Here is a 21,217-nt window from a genome sequence, read left to right as displayed (position 1 = left end):
TTTGTGATCCTTATCTATCCGGACCTTCGGGACAATCATTAAGTTCAACACGCTCCAGAGGAAAGTGCGTGTCTGTTTATCTGTGTAGCAGCTGCTTGAATTCTGTCTCATGTGTCCCTTACAATTTACGGCTTGCATTTACTTTGTCTTCCTTCCCATTTTCTTTTTGCTCTATGTGTGTCACTGCATTGGTGGTGTAGTGGTTAGCATAGCTGCCTTCCAAGCAGTTGGTCTGGGTTCAATTCCCAGCCAATGCAACCCTTTAAGTCTTTGTTGTGCTGCAGCGGAAACTTAGTATTCGCAAGATTTGCATTGCAAGGCCACAGCGTGAATTTTTTAATGGCCATTCTGCTGCCACAAGGCATCATTGTGTTTTGGTCCAGCCAAGACACAAACTTGTTATTAAGTTGCAATTTGTATTGTTTGTACTTGTTGTCACCCCATTGGTGGTGTAGTGGTTAGCATTGCTGCCTTCTGAGCATTTGCCCTGGGTTCGATTCCCAGCCAATGCATTTATTTACAGATTGTTGCACTGTGGACTTGCAATGTCCCAAAGTGCGCTAATTAAAACTGATGGACTTTTATGTGATCACACTCACTCAGCTAACCCATTGTTTGAAAACGTTTTCGTAGGCAGGGAAACCACATTCCACAGTGACTAGGGATTTGGAAACAGAGGGAGGATTCGAGCAACGTCTAAGACTTTCTCATTGATTCATCATCTGAACCACTTCTTGCAGGCACGCCGGACGGAGCCTATCCTAGCAGCTTTAGGGCTGTCCATCCCAAACGGCAACCAATCACAGGGCAAAAGTAGACACGCCGCTACGTATTTACAATCACACCTGCGGACAATTTGGAGTGGCAAACATGCATGTTTTTGGAATGTGGGAGAAAAGCCACGCACGCAAGCATGAGAAGAACAACTGTGAAGCAAGCGGATGTACGCCACTGGGCCCCCATAAGGGTAATGCTTTTTTCCAAATACATTTTTGCAATTGATTTGCCAACCACTCCCGCACATGGAAAAGCATCTCTTTCCAATTTTGATGTGCTTAAAAGTTTTTTATTAAGGTTGACTGAGGGCTTCCAGCTGTTCTATTCCACTGGGACTTGGCAGCTGTTAGCAAACAAACTTGAATCATTTCTAGTGGGATGTTTTTGATTGACAGATGGGTGGGATGATGCAAGGAGAGAGGATGAGCAATAGTGACGATTAAACATTTGAAGCGCTTAAGAAAAATCAATGCCTGAAAAATGTCAGGCATTTGCATATTCTGAGAGATATTTATGCTATCAAACAGCCATTGTGGCGTGTTGAGCAGTTGAAACTTGGGACAAAAACACAAGACAAGCTGAGGCAGTTGGATGTTTGAATATGTTTGACGAAAGCAACTCATGTCAACTTGGACTGGGAGAATGGACCAAAATTTGGCATTGTGGCTGCTGCATCAGCATAAATGAAGGTTTGAAGCTACCTGCAGCTAAGCAATATCAAATTTCTCTCCCCCCTATTGGTGGAGTGCATGCATCGCTGCGTTCCTCTCGGGTAGTGTACTGCATTTAAATGGTAGCACAAGTCATGAAACGACAGAAAGAAAGCTTTGCCGTCCCTTCACAATTCCATCCATCCATCCATCCATCCATCCATCCATCCATCCATCCATCCATCCATCCATCCATCCATCCATCCATCCATCCATCCATCCATCCATCCATCCATCCATCCATCCATCCATCCATCCATCCATCCATCCATCCATCCATCCATCCATCCATCCATCCATCCATCCATCCATCCATCCATCCATCCATCCATCCATCCATCCATCCATCCATCCATCCATCCATCCATCCATCCATCCATCCATGAAAATGCATCCAGTCACTGTCAAGCTTTTGGAGTAAAGCCTGTTGTTTTGCGGCGTCCCCGTAGCAGCACATTGAAAGCCTTCTGCAAATCCTGTCAATGTTTGAGGAAGAATGCCTGTTATTTTCTTTGTGCTTAGAGAAAGCCATGCATGTAATAGTTCAATTAAGGAATATTAATTTGCAAAATAACATTAGCTTTACAACCCCAGTTGCACCCGAGAGGGAGGAGCAGTTAGGCATTAAATGATGGAGAAAAGCAATAACAGCAAGCTCAGTCTGCTGAATATTTCATTCATGATTCTATTTTTTAAACTTCCTATCTATTGTTATAGCATTGCTCCATTTGTCGCCAACAGCAAGAAAGCTGCTCCTTACTCTTTCGAGTCACGCTAACAGCAAATTTGTTCTGCAAATATGAATATTAAAGATAAGCGCAGTATTGTAAAATAACAATCAAAGCTCATTACAATATGCTGTGTTATACGTGTACTTTATGAAAAATGGTCAAAGGTTTAACTGTTGTACAAAATGGCCGAGTGAAGTCATGTCCTATCTCCTGTCATTAAAAGCTGCTTCACAGGCTTAAATTCTGCCTTAAATTGTCACAGCAGCCTGGCACGAAGGGCACACTTTCCTTGTGAAAAGGGAATCCGATCAATTATTAAACGACATCAAATATTCATCTTGGAATCTGATGATGTACACACTGACTATTGACTATTTATTGAAATGTGCACAGCAAGGTCACATCTGATGACACGAGTGGAATAAATATTGGATCGAAAAATAAATAATGTATATACATGAGTGCAAAACAATGCTATAGCCTTTGATTTAGTATGTTTAATCTCACTTGGGCAACCTAGGTGATATTTGCAGCTTTATCGGCGGCACTCCATCTCTGCGCTTCTCGCTAATTGTGTCAGTTAAATGACTTACTCCACTACACAGACCTAAGTTTTGCTGTGACATTGCTTTTTATTGCACATCATTTTCATGTCCTCAGTTACGACTTCAAGAGTGTACTTGGGAAAGAAAGTTTGGACAGTGACTCAAGTACCAGCAATGGAACCTCTGAGCTTGAACAAAATCTGAAGCCCCGAGCTGCTGGTCAAAGGTCCGCTTTCAAAATAAATGACACCCACTTTTGAAATGAGAGACTTGTGAGAACTGTTCAGATGTTTACAAAGATGAATGGTAATCAAAAATGGCTAGAAAATTGTCACTTTTTTAAAAGTGGACAATTTGCAATTTTCCTACAAAGCCGATGCACAATTTGTCTCGACGGGCCAAATATAATGACACCGCGGGCTAAACTTGGCCCGCGGGCCAGAGTTTGACTGCCGATTCTACACAGTCTGCAACGGGTAACAACAGTGGCAAGTGTAACAAAAGGGGATATACACACACATGTAAGAGTTATTGATTTTTACTCATGCTTGTATGAGATAGTTTGATACATACATTCTGTGGGTTGCTGGTAAATGCTGGCTTGAACGGCGGCGGAAGAAACCAGATTGCAACCAGCACACGGCTCAAGGACATTGCGAGTCTTGTAACTTACAATTGCCGGGGCGCATTTAGGTTTGATCGCTTTGTCTTCGTCCCTCCAAAGAAGAGTCTGGGGAAGGGGCGAGACAAAGGTTTTGATTTAAGAGGAAGGAATGGGATTGGGCCTTCATCTACCGTCAATTCAAGTGGAAATGCTTCATTCTTCTTTTCTGAAAACCTCTTGTCGACACCGACCCAGGGCTCCCGAAACGCAGTAGCCTCTAACTTTGCTGTCACCTCTTTGCTGTTCTGCATGGAGAATGGCACACATACGTAAATGTTTGCTTCTTTTATTCATTGCGAAATCTAGGTGTAGGATTGGGGTTTATTTTTGTCATTTGTGACAGTTCAAATAAAAATAGGTGGGTGGAAAGCCCATTTACTGCGTAAAAGTTTGTGCTTAGACTCTGAAGAAACTAACAAGCAGACCGTCAACTAAAACTAGTACCTAAATACGACAAAAGGTCAATGAGGACCCAAATAATAACAACACTATGTGAGGGCAGTGGAGCAAAAACAACTCAAAAGTACAACACTAAGCAGAGGACAGCGAATCGCAGTCGTACTAAACTGAAGAAAAGTGCAACTACTGGCGAGACAAAAGCACATGAGAGACTAGCAAAGTGGCAACAGCCGTCACCTAAATAGCCCACAGATGATCATCGCTAACAAGTGCCACACAGGAGACGCCACCATTTTTAATTGATCTACGAAAAAAAAAAGGATGTTTTTTAATGGTCAAAAGTGAAAATAGCTCCCATAAGCAAGAGGTTCTTGGGCACTCTTGAGGGAAATGTTGCCTAAAAGAGGGCTCTTGGCTTTCTTTGATGCTCGTTTTGAATGGGTACCCGATTTTGCCTGGCCGGGAGCAAACACATCCAAAGAGCAGCTGCCTATCTGCCAATGCTCCCTCCCCCCACTGCGCCCATTCTCCACCCATTCTCCAGTTGGTCTAGCAGCCCACTGACTGGGGTGCAAGGTCAGCAGTCTGTTCTCAAATGGGGCCATCCTCCCTCCTCTTAACAGCCCTCACGGCCTCCGTTTGACACAGCCGACGTCCTTCAAGGTCTTTCCGTCTTCCCCTCCTGAGTTGCAGCTTCTCACTCTTATGTCACTTGTAACGCCTTGGCCATTTTGAGTTCTTTTCACTGTTTTTTTCCACTTGATTTAACATTCTAAATGTTTTGTATGCCTTCGCCATCAGAAATAACCATACTCTGTGTAACAGTAACAATTCATCTTGGGAAATTGGATTTGATGTGTTTTATCTCTTATTGCTGAATTTTATGCTGCTAATGCGTGTGGCGCTTTTACATTCACAGCCAATTATCCTGTACAAAATCATTTTGCTATTTCTCTATTAACACACACATTCAGACATTCTTATCTATACTATTGGGCTTGATCTCTCAATTAAATCTAATCCGGTTCTGTTGATCAAAATGATTCCTTTAGAAATATAAAACTCCAATGCTTTAGTGTGTGTGCTCTTCAAATGGCTGGCAACATCAAATGCGTGTCTATGTAAAAGGTCAAATATGTTGTATGTGAAGGTGAAAATGTTACCTTCTTCTTCTCCTCCTCCATTTCCCATTGAATATATATATATATATATATATATATATATATATATATATATATATATATATACTGACTGCATCAAATAAATGCATTTCCAACCTATGTTGCCAACTCCTGGTACACTTGAATGAACGGAGCTTTATCGCCACCTAGCGTTTTGTGGCTGACTTGCATCTGCATTTCATCTTTCAATTTCAGTTCGTAAAGATTCTTTTATCACGAATTTCTCATCCGAGAATAATTTAGAAATCAAAATTTAAGATAAGACGGTCAGAGAATTGCCATTCAAGTTTTTCGCTCTACATACACTTTATGAAAAGAATGTATTAACTTGTGATCTGTAAAGATGCAAATGTGGTTAATGATTACAAAAACCATCACTTTTAGTACTGCCGAATTTTCATAATGGTTGTTATTAAGTTGTAAGCTTGCAACTCGGTGACACCCTCATTTGGTTGTTGTGAATTGTATTACCAATTAAACAACTGGTTGTTATTGGTGGTGGTGTGTGTGTGCGTGTGCGTGTGCGTGTGCGTGTGCGTATGCGTGTGCGTATGCGTGTGCGTGTGCGTGTGCGTGTGTGTTTGTTCGTGAGCAATTAGTTTTTATGCACAAGGTCAAGGTGGAGAAGAACTTTATTATCCCTGACGGGCAATTTGTTTTCCTGCCAGTGGTATCACACAGTCATTAAACAAAGTAAAACAACAATAAATGAAACAGAAATCAAAACACAATAAACAGCCTCCTCGAAGCAATAAATACTGGTTATATGGCATACAACTGTGACTGGGCATTATTTAGAAAAGCAGCGATAAAAGAACCTACTGGCTTAGACCATTAGACCATGGAATGTCTGGCCAGAAGAGCACATTGAGACTTCTTGAAACAATGTCACTTACAGATGTGGGTGGCATCACAACAAAAACGGACAATTTCACCTTTCAATTTCAACACACTGTAACTATTACAGCATATATAGTATATGTGGCGGGCCTTGAGTTTTGGAGCTGAACCTTCGGTGGGTGACCTAAGTGACCTAATCTACCTCTTAATAACGTTATAATGTCATTGAATAATTTTCACAAAAAAAATGTTGTTGAGCAGGTTGAGACTGCTTGAGAAAGTTTAGGCCCTAAAACGAGGCAAAGTAATGTGCCGTTCAAAAAGTCAACTGAAATGTAGTTGTTTATTGGAGTGGCACAAAAACTGCGTTCAAACTGTGGGGAAAAAAAATGCATATGTATTCTTTAATTCGGGAAACGTGTGTTGCTGCAGTGATTTTGTCGCCACCTGCTGTCTTTCTTTGGAAGGGGCGATGTAGAGAAGGGGGTGTGTCTGAAAATGACTCAGCTCCAAAGATCACATGGTCACATATTTTCAAAGGAGAAACACTGCCCTCTTGCGGTAGCGTGGGTATGGCAAAAATAAGAGCATACAGGGCGAAACCATTGATGCCGTGCGACTCCGACGTGCACTCGCCAACTACTAACACTGCGATTGAAATGTATTAACATCTAGATCGGTTTTGAAAAATTGCATTTCAGCTAGTTTGGCGATTCTTACAGAGAGAAGTATATGTGCTTGGTATTATGTTCCCCTGTAGCTCCGGGAAGTAGTTGGGTCCAATACTATTGAAGGCAAAACTGGGAAGCGGTTTGTTTTCGCTCGAATAGAAACGCAACGCAACGCAGCTGCTGCTACCGCTGCCGCCGCTGCTGCTCCTAGCTTGCACTGCGGCACCAATTTTCCGTGAGGTTGTGGCCGTGAAATCTCTTCTGGCTTGCTTCGCTCCCTCCCTCCCTCCCTTTCAACTGTGTGCTTGCTCGCCATGGCTCTGTGCGGTGGTGTGGGAGCCATGGCTTTACCGAGTGAGCTGATCGTCCACATCTTCTCTTTTCTATCCGACCGAGACAAGCTGCGGGCCTCCGCCGTTTGCTCGCGATGGAGGGAGTGCCTGTTCTATCCCGCCCTGTGGAGCGAACTCAAACTCCGGATAGGTGGTGGCAACGGTGCAAGCTCTGAGGAGTATTCGAGATTAGAGTTCCTCATGCGGAGGTTCGGCGCGTTCGTGCGGGAGCTGCAGCTGGAACTGGCTCCCGGGGAAGTCGGCTCCAGATCCCTAAACAACGAGCCGCCCTCCACTCGAGTGGACCTTTCTCCCGGTCCTGACAACGATCCGCAGCCGTCCGAGCGATGGGGGGACGCAATGGCCACCTACGTGGACCAGGCGTTGTGTGTGCTAAGCAACATCCGCAACAACAGGTGACTCCATTTCTGCTTCAATGATCAACGCTGCCCTCTGTGTCATGTTGGACTTTTTCTGTAGCTAGCAGCTGTGTTGCGATTAGCGTACATGGGTTACCTTATTAGCCCAAGACTTATGTAATACTGGCGATCGATCGAGCGAGCCGGCCAGCTAGCCAGCCGGCCGGCAGGCCAGCCAGCCAGCCTCAATGGCGGAGCAAACCACTTTTCCTCATTTGCATCACTTGACTGTACACAGTGCATGCTTTTCTGCTGACATTTACCAAACAATGCTTGGTGCTCGTGACATTGTGAGCCTCTAGCTATCGTGCTACTGGCAGATAGAATGCAGCCATACAGAAGGAAGGAAGGATGGAAGGCTTTGTTTGTGGACTTCATTTGCTGATATCAGCAATGGCGCACATGCAAAACATTCCACATGCGCTAACAATGTATGTGAGCAGACGTAGTTGGCTCTCTTTAGCTAGTGCACGTCCACACAATTGCAATCGTAAAGCGTGGATCCCGTCAAGTATCATTGATAATAGAGGTGGTGGAATGATGTAACGCGTTTCATAGTATGCATCAATTCGGGATAGGTCTCTTTATGAATTCTCCATGTGTGTTATTTCAACTAAAACTATGGCTGCAGGTGCAGAGTTTCAGTCCGTTTCTCTTTTCATTTTCTCTCAGGAACCTGCAGAAGTTGCGTCTATATGGCGACACGTGTGCTCTCCAACAAGAGGGGCTCTTGAACAACTCCAACTTACACCAGATTCACCACAAGAAAATTAACGAGTAAGGCATTTCCAACATTGAAGATCTCGAATGATCTGCAACCACAAAAAGCAGTTGTTCAAAATGTCCAAAGCGAGCGCCATCAATCATTTCTAAACTTTTCCCATGAATAAGTGGGCTATTTCTCGGAGCAATCACCTCCCTCTTTGCTCTTTCCTCCGCTGCAGGATCCAGCGCTTGTTCAAGGAGTTGTTGTCTCACAGCAGGCAGCTTCGGTGGTTGTCGTGTAGCTTTATGCTGGGTGTGGTGACTCCTTCCTCCTTAGCATGCCTATCCAATCCTTCCTCTGAGACCTTGCAGCACCTCAGTTTACTGGACCACCAGCTTGGTATGTATGACTGTCACTTTGCATTTGTGTGTGTGTGTGTGCGTGTAATCATTGGCGAGTTTTTCTCCCCGATAGGTGCGGCGCTCATCTCACCGCCAGAGTTGGAGCGTCTTTCTTCTCTTCATTCATTGGCTCTCGATTTCTCCGATCTGACGTCTGAGCTTTGTAGCCTGTTGGCATCGCCCCAGCGCACTCCGCTGCATCGTCTCTCCCTGCTGCTCAACGGCACCACGCTGGAGGTCAAGTCTTTGGACGGGACAGCCACAGATGATGATTGGAAGGCGCTGGTAAAGCACCAATCGACCTTGATATTGGCCTGATTTTGCCCCTTTGTGCAAACACCATTGTATTTTGTGAGAAACGCTGAAACCACCCCCTTGGCCAGGTACGAGTGAGCGCCAACCTGCGAGTGTACGTGATGGCCGTCGAGGTCAGCAGCTCCGAGCTGCTCAGAGCGCTCAAGCCGAGCCTTCCGCTGGAGCGCATTCACCTGGACAGCTACAGCACCCTGGTGACGGACGCCACCCTGGAGCTCATCGCTCAGCAGTACAACAAAACGCTGACGCACTTCCTTTTACTGAGGGATGACCCCGAGTTCCCGGACCTCAGCGTCAATCGCAATGAAGATCCATTGGTCCTCTTGGCTTGGAGGTGCACTCAGCTGGCTGTGCTCGTAATTCACGGTGAGTACAGGATCATCCGCTGCACGCTGTATTGCTCGGGCGGGCGGGCGGCTGGCTGGGTTGCAGCGGCGCCGCATCTTGCCGCCGCAATTCCAAATTTCAATGGACATACTACAGTATGCCTAGTTTTGTCCAACAAATGCGCCTGTCCGTCCGTCCATGTCTCATTCCAGGCTACACCGTCTGGTCTCATAACTTGGTGGCAATCTCTCGGCTGCGAGGATCCAGTCTTCGCGTCCTGACCGTGTCTGAAGAGAGCATCGACTTTGACCCGGACCAGCTGGTGTTTCTGGAAGGCGATCCGGTCCATAACCTGGTCAAAGAGGTCTCGCTCGGCCTCGGCAGAGTGTGGCACCCGTGTTTGGATTACAGCCTGGTTTTGACTGAGCCCAGCCAGCATTTCCATCGTGAACTGCATGCCTTCAGCATGGGCATGTAGGCCAGTTGTTGGGATGGGCCCAGGCCAGGCCAGGCCAGGCCAGGCCAGGCCAGGCCAGATTAAGCAAGTCCACGTCAGCTCACAGCGCACTCCACCAATCTCATCTTGATCTCGAGCAAGGCAGATTGTGTCCTTGGCAGGAGTTTTTTGGGCATATCACAAAGGCTAGGCAAATGCTGTCATTTCTGGTTTCGGGTGTTCAAAAGTGAAATTGAGAAATTCCAAAAAGCAACCTTTTAGGCGCCCCCCTCATTGACAGTTAGACATTCCGGTCAATTCAAGTTGTAGGCTTAATCATGTCTTTCAGGGCCCATACATAAGTGGTGCCTCATGTAATAAAGCCCGCAGCCACTGTATGATATTATGTTTTAACAGGGCAGGGAGGATGCTTGATTCATAGATGGTAGAAATACTTGGCGTGAACGTGTGCTCGGACCCAAGCTATTAGCTTTAGTTTTCAACTTTTTATTTCTTTTTTTTTTTTTTTTACCTTGTTGTTTTGTCTGTTTTACAGAAGTTGTTAATGTACCCATCACTTCCTGGGTAAGACGCTGAGTGCAAAAACTGAGTGCTCACTGAATAGCTCTCAGCAAGAGTCATGTCGGTGTCACGTTGTTGACGCATTTGCTTGCATTCAGCACAATTTCTGCCCTTTTTATCCAGTGAGATTATTTCAAAATATCATGATGATGGAAATGAAGCTTCACATTTGCTTCATGAACCATTTTTTCTCTTGTCAGACTCCTCTAGATGGCACTGTTAGTTTAGTCTCGATCAGTCAAAAGTGGCAACGAATGATTCATGAAGCATATTTGAAGCTTCATTTTGCCGTTGCCAAATTAGGGAGCCTTGTCTTCCGGTAGGTGCTCATGACAAAATGATAACGTTCAGAAACTGACAAGAGAGCCTACTCGTTGTTTTCCTAGTTTATTATTTTATCCCCCCCCCCCCCCCCCTTTTTGTCGTTGCGAGCTAGACCATTATCCCCGATTCCCCTTTGTACATGCTACTATGGAAGCGATGGAAATGACCTTTGAATGAATGAATGGATGGCATGAAGTGCATAGGCTTGCGTGACAATGAACTCCTGTGTGCAATTTCCATTTGAAATTCTTTATACCGGTGATTGATAAATCTGTCGGAAGCTTACAAAGATGGGGAATAGTCGTCCCAGCTTTTGCGTCCAAGTGCCGCCTTGTCCGTGGAAACCTGCTCTTCTTCTTGTCATTAAGAACAGCATGGGTGAAAGTGAAAAATCACAGTTCTTTTCACAATGGCTCATTTTGTGCTAGAGGGGATTACAACAAAAAAAAAGCAAAAATCTTGAGTATTCTCGGGTTAACTTTTGTCTGAGGGAGAAAAAAAAAGTCACCTATTGCACAACGGAATTTTCGAGTGTTACGGCTCATTCCTACGGTGACGGCTTTTGCGGTTAGTCTCAGGTAAGCTTTTACATCCCTTTGACTGGGACGCTGGTTGGATGATGTCAAGAAGAGGATGTGGAAGCAATCACGGTTCTTGCAGATGCTCTTTTTACTTCCTCTTGAGTCACAGTTGCCTTGGAGACCAGAAGCGCTTGTTTATTGTCCTGGTTAGTTTGACATCCACTTTGGTAGATTTGCCGGCCAACCTAATCGTACATTTGTTTTCAAGGTATTAGGTTAATCAATGCGGGCGGACGACTGGCACACTGGATGGATGGATGGATGGATGGATGGATGGATGGATGGATGGATGGATGGATGGATGGATGGATGGATGGATGGATGGATGGATGGATGGATGGATGGATGGATGGATGGATGGATGGATGGATGGATGGATGGATGGATGGATGGATGGATGGATGGATGGATGGAGTGGGCTTGGGTGGCCTGAGGTGAATTTGTCAGGGCAACGTGTCGTCGGGCTAACATTCAGTCCAAGCGTTATTTCGGGCTTCCGGCTGTCCATCATTTGTTGGGTGGTAATGGGACCAAGATGGTTCAAACGTGATAATCTCTTGTTCTTGGTCCATATCTCAGGATTGTTGCACTTTGGGTACCAAGATTATTTTTTTTTAAAGAGGATAATTGGCTTCTGCCTGTACGACTTTGTGTATACTGAAGAGCAGCAAAACACACCTGACCAAAATAAGGTTTTACTAGATTTTTTTTTTTTTTGGGGGGGGGCGTAAATGAATGAATGACTATTTGTTTTAGGCAGTAGGGTGTTTGTACAGCAATGATTACACCTCCTTTCCATCATCAATGGTGTGTGTGTTTAGATGCATTCAAAGATAATACGGCCGGCACTCGTGCCAGCGGAAAAAGTAGCTCCTAATGGAAAAATCTCAGTTACAACTCGCCACTTTTTTCACACATACCAAGTGTGTATCCTTCTAGCAGTATCTGTTTTGGCTTGCGCATGTTTAGTCAACCTCGCAGCAGGACGCCAGAACAGAAAGAAGAGGTTTTTCATGGTCCAATCAGATGTCGAGGAATAAAAACAATAGCTCAGGCCTCTCGTTTGCTCATGAGACCAGCAGAGGAGTCACGGTTGGATGGATGGATGGAGCGAAACGTTTCAATGCCATGGTTTCAGTGCCCGTATCGTCACGTTAACTGGCAGCAGGATGCTCCAGTAGTTTTGCTTTTTTAGTTCACATTCGAATTGTTGCTGGGTTTTTTTTTTTTTTTTCCCCCCAGTCTGCCTTGTTGTTGTCTCCTACTCACAAGCTTTACCCTAGGACCTTTTATTGTTGGAGGGAAAACTAACACGGGGGGGATCCTGCCATTGTTGTTGGCTACGGTTTTAATTTGTTGTGAGCGTGGATTGCTTTTTGTCGGCTATTGGAATCCAGCATGCGCTCATTCACAACAGTTGTTAGAGAGTCTTTGCTCAACATGAGTGAGTAGACATGCGCGCGTGAATGTAAAGCAAGGAGAAAGGCAATTTGGGACACAGGGAAGCATCTCAGTGTACTAGCCAGTATGAGATTCAATGAAGCATTCCTTCACCAGGCTGGAACTGGAAGTTTTTCGGGCCTAAAGACCAGTGTGCCTGATTTGAACTGTATTCCGCGGTGGACTTCATCCAAAGTGTTTATCGCTCTGAGCTGAAAAGCAATTTGCTGCTAGGAATGTGAAGAACTTGGGTGACTCTCAGGTCAGCTGACTGACATCAAGTTTAAAGCCTGAATGCTAATTCATGTGATAGATACTATAGAAATATATATTTTTGCATATATATAGTATAGATATATATATATATATACACACGTGTCCAGCAAAAGTGGTGTGTTTGCAAAAATGAGGATGCAGCTTGTTCCGAATAGCCAGTCACACCAGAGAAGCAGCTGGACTGATGGATGAGTGTGAAGGTGTGGTCTTTACACACACACACACATTTAAAGGCCAAGTGATATACGCATGTGTGATTATGCAACACTTAGTGACCATTTGAAGATATTTTGTGTCCGGAACACAAACCCTCACATTTGAGATGGCTGAACGGAATCATCGAAACTTGTTTCCACATAATCAATCACGAGGCGTCACCCAGCTTTAGGTCTTTTCACTATCAAAATCACTCGGTTGACTTCCACTTTGATGGTCCGGGATTGGCTGGATTCTCATCGATATCTTGTTTTGTTCCACACTGGATGTTTATTGCACTGGTTATGGTCAGTCTGGTCACATCCACGCTGAGAGCCTTAGAAGACATCTCGTGTTCAGCAGAGATGAGCTAGCTTCCCATTGTTTTAGCTCCATCTTGTGTGTGTCTGATGCACTTTCCACGCCGGCGGTCACCGAGTTGTAGCGCCGAGCTTGACGACGAGACGATCCGCGGTCAGTGTCAGCAAACTATTGAATGCAATCTTGGTTACTGTGGCCCTGTTTCTGGATTTTCTAGTCAAGTCTGAAGAGCCAAAGCTGCTATCAACAGGCAGGCAGGCAGGCAGTCAACAGGCAGGTGCCCAGGCCTCACAACTATGCAAGAGGAATGCATCTAATCCAGACTTTTTTGTTGTTTTTCTCTCCCCTCGCGGTCACACAGAATCAAGGACAGAAGACGATAAGGACTGGGAATACCACTTGGCCTTATGATGATTGGCATAATCATATAGTTTCCTTTGTAAGATCTTAAGATTCTGGTGCGGAAGGCGCGGTGACGGCAGGCTCACTCTTGGTCTCTGTGAGACTGGCTCGATGGCCCCAGTTTTATCGTGGTACGAATGTTGTGCATTTGTTTCAAATCAGGACCGTTTGCAATAACAGCAGTCTTACTAGTAGTGCTGATCTCTAGAGAACCACAGAGGACGAAATGAGATATACCATACGAGTACATAGATAGAAAAACATTCACGGTGCATATTTGTAGAGGTCTCAACAATTCTTTACTGTGGTGTACTATTACTACATCAAAATATGTGTCCGCTTGAATTTATGACTATGAGATACTATATTATGAAATCATACAGACTATGAACATCATCAAATATTATGTTTGGGTGTGTGTTTTTCAAAACGAGTTTGAAAATTACCGTTGAATGTTCTGACTCCCATTTCGGTGTGATTTTTGTCTGTTACAATGTGCACATAATCGTGGCTTTAAACATTTGCATTGCATTAGCAAGGGGTCAAAGTTGACCCTGAACCACAAGATTCCTATGTGTTAAAAGACATCATATGATCAATGATTTTCATTTCACTTTTAGGCTTTAAACAGAGTATAAGATGGTTTGAGCTGCTCACAGATGAGCAACGGTTAAATCAAGGACAAGTAGGGAAAATCGACCAGCTTTTCCCAAAAAGTATTTTGCCTAATTTCAGTTTTTCCTCTGTCAAACGATTGTTTGTTGGTGAACGTCAAATCGTTTCAAACGTGATTACTAGAATTGCTTTGGCCCAGTCTGCCAACTATTCCTTATGTGGCATGTCCATCGCTGAGCTTTGCAATGATCAGATCTTATTTGCTCAGCTCAAACAGTATTGAGCCAAGGTGGTGGCACTGGAGCCCCCCCCCCCCCCACACACACACATAAAACATCTCAGTAAGCAGTAGGGGTGAAATTGATTGAATGTTTTGAATCTTGTGTTGAATGAATGCTGCTTCTTTTAGTCAGTGAATAAAAGCATCAAAATGTAATTTGCTTCTATTGTTTTCTCTTATTGTGCACACTTAATCACATGACCACAGAGTCTCATGTCAATATGACAAGAAAGCAAATGTACCAAGCCAAATTAGGTGTTCCCTTCAAAACATTCGGGTCAATTCGATTTCTATGATGACTCAAACTAATATTGGCAGCCAATTAGTATCATAGAAAATTCCTATATGGTACATTGTAGCAAATATTTCAAAAGTAACCCATTTGGTTTGATTTACGTATATTTTATTTCGAATGACACTATTACATAGCACATAAAAACCAGGCAGTGGCACCGGTTTATAAAGCTTTCTACGAATACTACCGCTTTCATATTTGAGTTTAATAAGGTTTTCACAAATGTCTCACCACCATACCATACCATACCATACCATACGTGACCATTTCCCGTGACTCCCGGTTCAAGATGGTGGACAGGTCTGCACGTCCTCAACCAGCTAAAGCGTTCTCTAGTGTTTCTATGTATCTCTATGAAGCCAAGTAGTAGAAGAAGAAGCACGTGTGATTGGCGCTTTGCTGAGGGAGGGCAAGATGGCGGTAGCGGTGCGGAGCTTGCAAGAACAGATTGAAAAAGCCAAAGAAGGCTTGAGAAATGTTGATGATAATATTCGTAAATTAACAGGGCGAGATCCCAATGAATCCAGGTAAAACCTCCAAACTTTAACTTTGTGTCTTTTATGCAGTCCATTTGACGAGCGCATTTTCCATTGCACAGGACTGAGGGTGGGAGTGTGCTAGCCTTGTTCGTTTAGCTAGCAAGCAAACGCTACCCCTGCGCGGCATTGCTAGTTCTTTGTTTGCAATACAAATTGAAGATAAATGTGATATTACTGCTAGCGTTTCACTAAAATAGCCACACAAAAAAAAAAACAACACGGCGTATGCAAATGGTCTTTGAAGTCTCAGGTAATCGTCGTATGTCGCTCCCGAGTGGAGGCCTGGGAATGATTCATTCATTGTTTGGTAGAAGGGCTATTGGATGAGCGCTATATACAGATGAATCTATCTCAATTCGAGACACAAACTCACACTGGGCAAAGTGTGTTAACTTGACTCTTTGTCTTTTCAGACCGGGCCAGATGCGCCGCTTCGGTGGGCCCATGGCAGGCATCGGAGTTGCAGCAGTGGGAGGAGGAGGAGGTAGAGGAAGAGGATTTAACCTGCTCAGGTAATGCCCAGGAGAAACTTCAACAAACTTGATGCATTCATTTCAGGGCTTGAGACAGAGGTCAACGAACAGACTATATTTAGCTTTATTTACTTCTTATTACTTGATCTTAAATTGTTTTAAATAAATGTACATAACGTGGCTCAACATAATTCCTGCAATCCTTTAAGACTTGGACACATCTGTGGTCTGCGTCCACCGAGACCAAAGCATTTCATGGTATGAATACAATATTTTATGACGTTTCTCTTCAGACGCAGTCTCTCCGACATTGGCGGCGGTGGCCCCCCTGCCAAGCAGAGAGACATCGAGGGTGCTCTGTTGAGGTGACGCTTGGTTGTCTCACATTTCATCCCGCTGTCATTTCAGACTCACTGATGTGTTCATGTGTTTTGGTCCGCAGGCTGGCAGGCGACCAGAGGGCCAGGAGAGATGTGCGTCACGACAGCGACGCCGAGGATGACGACGATGTCAAAAAGGTGAAGCGAGTTCAAGCGCTGGCATCGTTTGAAGAGAAGGCTTCACTGGTTGCTTACCGCTCGCTTTCTTACGTTTGCAGCCGGCGTTGCAGTCGTCAGTTGTAGCTACCTCCAAAGAGCGAACACGCCGGGACCTCATTCAAGATCAGACCATGGATGAGAAGGGCAAACAGAGGTGGGATGGGATTTCAGAATCCCTGCACAAATCAATACCGAAGCAGTACCTCTCTTTTAAACAGGTTCACCCTCTTGCATTGCCTTTTCTCTTTGCTTAGTCGTTCAACAATACCAAATAAACGGCAATGATCAATTCAGTAACGGGAAAAGATTGTTCATGAAACTTCAAAGCCAAATAGATTTGAATCCCTCGAATAACTGAAAGAACAATGGATTCAACAGAATATTCGACGGTGACAACTCTGTTCTTGTTTCTTGGCTCAGGAATCGGCGCATGTTCGGCCTGCTCATGGGGACCCTGCAAAAATTTAAACAGGAGTCTAATGTTTGCACAGAAAAGGTGAGTGTTTTGCTTGTTAAAGCTCGTTCGAAAAAACAATGTTCAAACCAGGCACGTTTTTTTTCCCCCCCTCTCAGCAAAAGCGGCGCTCTGAGATCGAACAAAAGCTTGAGGTTCAGGCTGAGGTTGAGAAGAAGAAGTTGGAGAGCGAGAAGAGGGAGTTGTTTGAGGAGAGGAGAGCCAAGCAGACTGAGCTGAGACTACTGGAACAGAAAGTGGAATTGGCTCAGTTGGTAAGACAAATCGTCTCGGATCACAAATGTTGTATTCACTTCCTGATTGCCGTTTTCTCCCTTGTGCTCAGCAAGAGGAGTGGACCAGCCACAATAACCTCCTGGTGAAATTCATTCGCACCAAGACCAGGCCACACATCTTCTACCGACCTGGGAAGATGTGCTCCGCCACCCAGAAACTCCTCGATGACTCCACCAAGAAACTCAATGGTCAGATGGAGTTCTTTGAACTTGTCGTCATTACCGTGCCCGCTGTGCCAAATGTAACGATGGTGTGTTTTGAACAGTTGTGTTTGAAGAAAGGCGCGAGGCATTCACGGAACACATCAACAAGATGGAGTCCCGGCCACGTCGACAGCTAAACCGCGACCAGGACGGCAACGCCGCAGCGACACGGAACGACCACTCGGCGGAGGGTAAGCCAGCAGGTCAGGTAGACAAGGTGACAGGTAACAAGAGGGCTGCACGCATGGAGGAAGATGAGGAGGATGATGAGGATGAGGATCAGGAAGAGGAGGAGGAGGAGAAGGAGAAAGGGGTGGACGGAGAACAGGGGGAGGCAAGAGAGGTCACAGGGGAAGTTGAGCCAGAGGAAGCAGGGGACAGCAGGGAAGGCTTAATTGAGGACGAGGCCATGGAGTTTAGGGAAGCAGGGGATGAGGTGAAGGAAGGTGAGGAAAAGAAAGAGGTGGGCGCTGAGCAAAAGGATCACGAGGCGCGTCCAGCATCACAGGCGGAGGCAGGCAAAGAACAAGGGGACAGCCGTAAGACGGAGCAGGATACACACAGTAAAGAGGGCGGCCCGGCAGATCTTGAAAGGGAAAAGACGGACATCGCGTCTCCAATGGAAGTGAGCCAACAAGAGGCGAGCGGCAGCGCTCCGCTCGCCCTCCCAAATCTCAACCCGGGGGCCGCGGCAGCATCCTTGCCCGCCGACCCCCAGACGGCGGCGGCCTCTCCCGCATCCCAAATGGCCTCCAAAGCAGAGGAGCGGGAGCCGGCGGCCATTCTTTCGTCCGAGCTCAACGATTCCGCCGGCCCCAATCCGGCCGAGCAAATGCAATCCGGGGACGGGTCGGCCGACAAGCCTCAGCCCGATACGCAGGTTCCCCAGAGCGGCCCCGCCGCCGTCCTCCAGGAACAGAAAGAAGGTGGCGCCAGGGGGAGGAAGAAGGCCAAGGAGTCAAAGAAAGACCGCGGTCAAAGTCGCAGCTCCTCTTCTTCCTCCTCTGGCTCCTCTTCCAGCGGAAGCTCTTCCTCTTCATCCGCTTCGAGCCGCTCTTCTTCCTCGTCCTCCTCGTCGACCTCCTCGTCCAGCGGTCGTAGTCGGGAGGCCGGCAAGCGTGGCAAGAGGCCGTCGGGCAGGGACAAGAAGAAAGAGGACAGGAGTCATCGCAAGAAAGGGGGGAGTAGTGGGGGCAAGGAAGGGAGGAAGAGAAAGAGCGATGAAGGCAGGAGCAAGTCAGCTCGTAGTGATAGGGAGAATAAGGACAGAGAAAGGAAGGACAAAAGACGCTAAAAAGGGCTCCCGTTTGGTCTCCCAAAGAAGCTGGGGACTGCGGGGCAATCGTGTCAAACCCAATCATTCGTCCAATTTGCATTCAATCCAAGTCCCCAGATTTGCGCATAGTAAAACTCAATTGATTTTAGGACACAAGAATATGTAACACAATACAAGAAAGCTGTTCTCTCGAATTTGACCCGTTCAAAATGTTTCAAGCCGTTGGTATCTTTGAAATGAATATTTTTTACTTTTTTTGGGTTCGTGTAAAAACATGGCACATTTTCCATCACCTCCGTGTTACCATGCCAATGACATACTATGTCACACACTGGTTGTCTTCAATTGTTGTGACTACTGTGATCCACGTCATGGTTGTGGTATGTGATTTATTGCTTTTTGAAAATGTATTTCATTGTTTTGTATCAGCCACCCTGCTTCAAATTTAAAGTGAGGAAATTAGCAAGCGTGTCTTTCTTTTCTACTTATGCAAATATGTCATATGCATGATGAGGCTGCAGCATCACACTTGCATGCTACTTGACTGGTATCCAGTGTAGCTTAGTTGGGTACAGATGTGTTCATGAATGATACGCCACACCGAAGGTGCTTGTCACCACACTTTACTAGCTTCATTTTGCATTGTATGTACAACATTCTGATAGCACGCTTCACCGCTCGTATAAAAAGAACCAAAAGACACACGAGTGGTCTGACAGCTGCATGACTTCATCAACACAACGAACGCCCATCCAGTTGTCTGCAGTGTAACTTGACTGCAGCCTTCTGGTCGTCCTGGGATCCATTTGTCATCCGTAATGTCCCAAACAAACACACAAACACTTTACTCCGGCTGGTCTGCTAGGTCATTCTGCTCAAAGTATCTACAGAAAAAGAAGTTAACGTTTGAGGTTAACAGTCAATTCTTTCAATTTTTCCTTACGCATGCTTCAATTGGCACTCCTTCAATGATGACAAGCTCCGTCATCAAAAGTAATTGATCAAGATGTGTCCGTTACCTTGCAACCAGACAGATGAGAAGATTGAGGGCGGGCAAGTTGTCATCGTCCTGACTCGTCTACAGAAAGCAGGTCAGTAAATCAACAGTGTCTTTTTGACACAAGTACCTATTCTTACAACATTTGGAACATCTTACCAGCTGACTACGTAGTTGAGCGCATCTTCTTGCCAACTGTCTGATTGAAGAATGGGCCTCGGGAAGCAACGGTTTCTCCAAAGCACCCAACAATGCATACAACCAGTGGCCCTGTGACAAAGGGGGGATAGAAGAGCCCCATTTATTTCGGAGGACTTAGGAAGGCCAGGACGATGGGTGCTCTTTATAGGAAGGCCAGGACGATGGGTGCTCTTTATAGTCCACAGAGGCACCAACTCACCAACTGGGGCCCAAAATCTCTTTCTTCAAACCAATTGATCAGAATGTCCAACACTGTCAACACGGTGGACTGCAGACAAAGCAAATCCATAGAGTGGAAGGTTGATTCGGAATAGCAGCGGCGGCGGCGTTTGGACCGAAACCTACCTGGCTGAGTCTGCTGACAATGCTCAGAAAGGGTGGGAAGCCAACCTGGTGAAAGAAAAAAAATACTCCTGGATTCTTCTCGATTCTATGCAGAGGAATCCTAGTGTCATTTCATCCAACCTTGCTGTAGTCCAGCCCGGCTTCTGCATCAGTCTCTGTCTGCGAGGATAATGCACCTTGACAGAGCAGCTCTCCTAAACAAAACCTCTTCCAGCCCTCCTCATCTGCTTGCTTTGGCTGCACGTGAACAAACACATACATGACGTACTAGGTGCACAATAACAAAAGAGATGAAAATCATTGTTCTCACCATCACGACATTGTCATCAAGAGAGTGGCTGCTCCAGTGTTGTCTGTTCTTTGTGATACTCTGAAAAATGCAGAAAAGGTCAGAAGTGTTTCAATGGAGGACGCGGATTTAAGTATGGAGACCGTAGGTCGTTGGTTTTAATCACCTGCCTAACACCGGAAAAATTGCTGACTTGCCTCTGTTGCCAATCTAGGCTGGGAGAGAAACCAGCTGGAGCAGCGTGGCACTCTGCCACCTGCAACACACGTCAATCGATGCTCACAAAAATTCAAATGGAAAATAATGTTTGGATCAATTCCAGCCCATGAGGGGAGGGGGGGGGGGGGGGACAAACTAAAAGCACATGTCACTCACAGGTATGTTGACAGTTTGTTTCTTTAACTTCTTGGGGTCAATCTGAGCGACCACCACTTCTGGACACAACGCTGCCTCTAACCTGATGGGGAGGGCAAGAGCAATGAGGAGATAGACCTTAATGGAATCTTTTTTGGTTCGACAATGGAAGCCAAAAGCAGGCATACTGGACTTGTCGAAGATACTCTTGGGGGTTTCTTGGCGGACCATCCAAGTTTAGAAGCGTTGAAGTGTCTCCGCTGCACTCAATCGGCAGCAGCCGCGGCATTAAATCCTCCACGTCAGACTTCATGTTGTGTGACGACGTGTATCAAACCTTCAATGAGACATATAATTCTGCAGAAAGCTCGTCTTTTATGGGCGTAGTAAAAACGATTTCATTTGGGACGCCATCTTGCCAACAAACGCGTTTTGATGACGTCATCATGATGCGCGCGCAGACAGCGTCACGTGTGTTGTCTTTG

At 45.6% G+C, this 21,217-nt stretch overlaps 3 protein-coding genes and 2 non-coding genes across 5 annotated transcripts; 4 read left to right on the top strand and 1 right to left on the bottom strand.

Moving 5' to 3' along the window:
* Positions 1-185: 185 nt before the first annotated feature.
* trnag-ucc (transfer RNA glycine (anticodon UCC)) lies at positions 186-257 on the top strand. The gene has a single exon. It is a non-coding gene; the product is annotated as a tRNA-Gly (tRNA).
* Positions 258-440: 183 nt separating this feature from the next.
* On the top strand, positions 441-512 carry trnar-ucu (transfer RNA arginine (anticodon UCU)). The gene has a single exon. It is a non-coding gene; the product is annotated as a tRNA-Arg (tRNA).
* Positions 513-6,401: 5,889 nt separating this feature from the next.
* LOC125981247 (F-box only protein 33) lies at positions 6,402-14,626 on the top strand. Its single transcript, XM_049741197.2, has 6 exons — positions 6,402-7,266; positions 7,942-8,046; positions 8,214-8,374; positions 8,450-8,661; positions 8,760-9,057; positions 9,231-14,626. The coding sequence occupies exons 1-6, from the start codon at positions 6,833-6,835 to the stop codon at positions 9,494-9,496; spliced, it is 1,476 nt and encodes a 491-aa protein (XP_049597154.1). The 5' UTR covers positions 6,402-6,832; the 3' UTR covers positions 9,497-14,626.
* Positions 14,627-15,153: 527 nt separating this feature from the next.
* Positions 15,154-19,008, top strand: pnn (pinin, desmosome associated protein). The gene is made up of 9 exons (XM_049741189.2): positions 15,154-15,292; positions 15,718-15,816; positions 16,071-16,142; positions 16,220-16,295; positions 16,376-16,470; positions 16,737-16,812; positions 16,890-17,045; positions 17,117-17,255; positions 17,333-19,008. The coding sequence occupies exons 1-9, from the start codon at positions 15,180-15,182 to the stop codon at positions 18,562-18,564; spliced, it is 2,058 nt and encodes a 685-aa protein (XP_049597146.1). The 5' UTR covers positions 15,154-15,179; the 3' UTR covers positions 18,565-19,008.
* A 145-nt stretch (positions 19,009-19,153) lies between these two features.
* gemin2 (gem (nuclear organelle) associated protein 2) lies at positions 19,154-21,181 on the bottom strand. The gene is made up of 10 exons (XM_049741216.2): positions 20,921-21,181; positions 20,754-20,835; positions 20,545-20,634; positions 20,400-20,459; positions 20,210-20,326; positions 20,090-20,134; positions 19,944-20,012; positions 19,703-19,813; positions 19,566-19,624; positions 19,154-19,430 (listed from the first exon to the last, which is right to left on the bottom strand). Exons 1-10 carry the CDS (start codon positions 21,043-21,045, stop codon positions 19,391-19,393), a joined length of 798 nt encoding a protein of 265 aa, XP_049597173.1. The 5' UTR covers positions 21,046-21,181; the 3' UTR covers positions 19,154-19,390.
* Positions 21,182-21,217: the final 36 nt, after the last annotated feature.

This window comes from Syngnathus scovelli, chromosome 14 (genome assembly GCF_024217435.2).
Source record: "Syngnathus scovelli strain Florida chromosome 14, RoL_Ssco_1.2, whole genome shotgun sequence".
NCBI lineage: Eukaryota > Metazoa > Chordata > Actinopteri > Syngnathiformes > Syngnathidae > Syngnathus > Syngnathus scovelli.
Note: the sequence above shows the minus strand (reverse complement) of the source record. Positions and strands in the feature narration are given on the sequence as shown.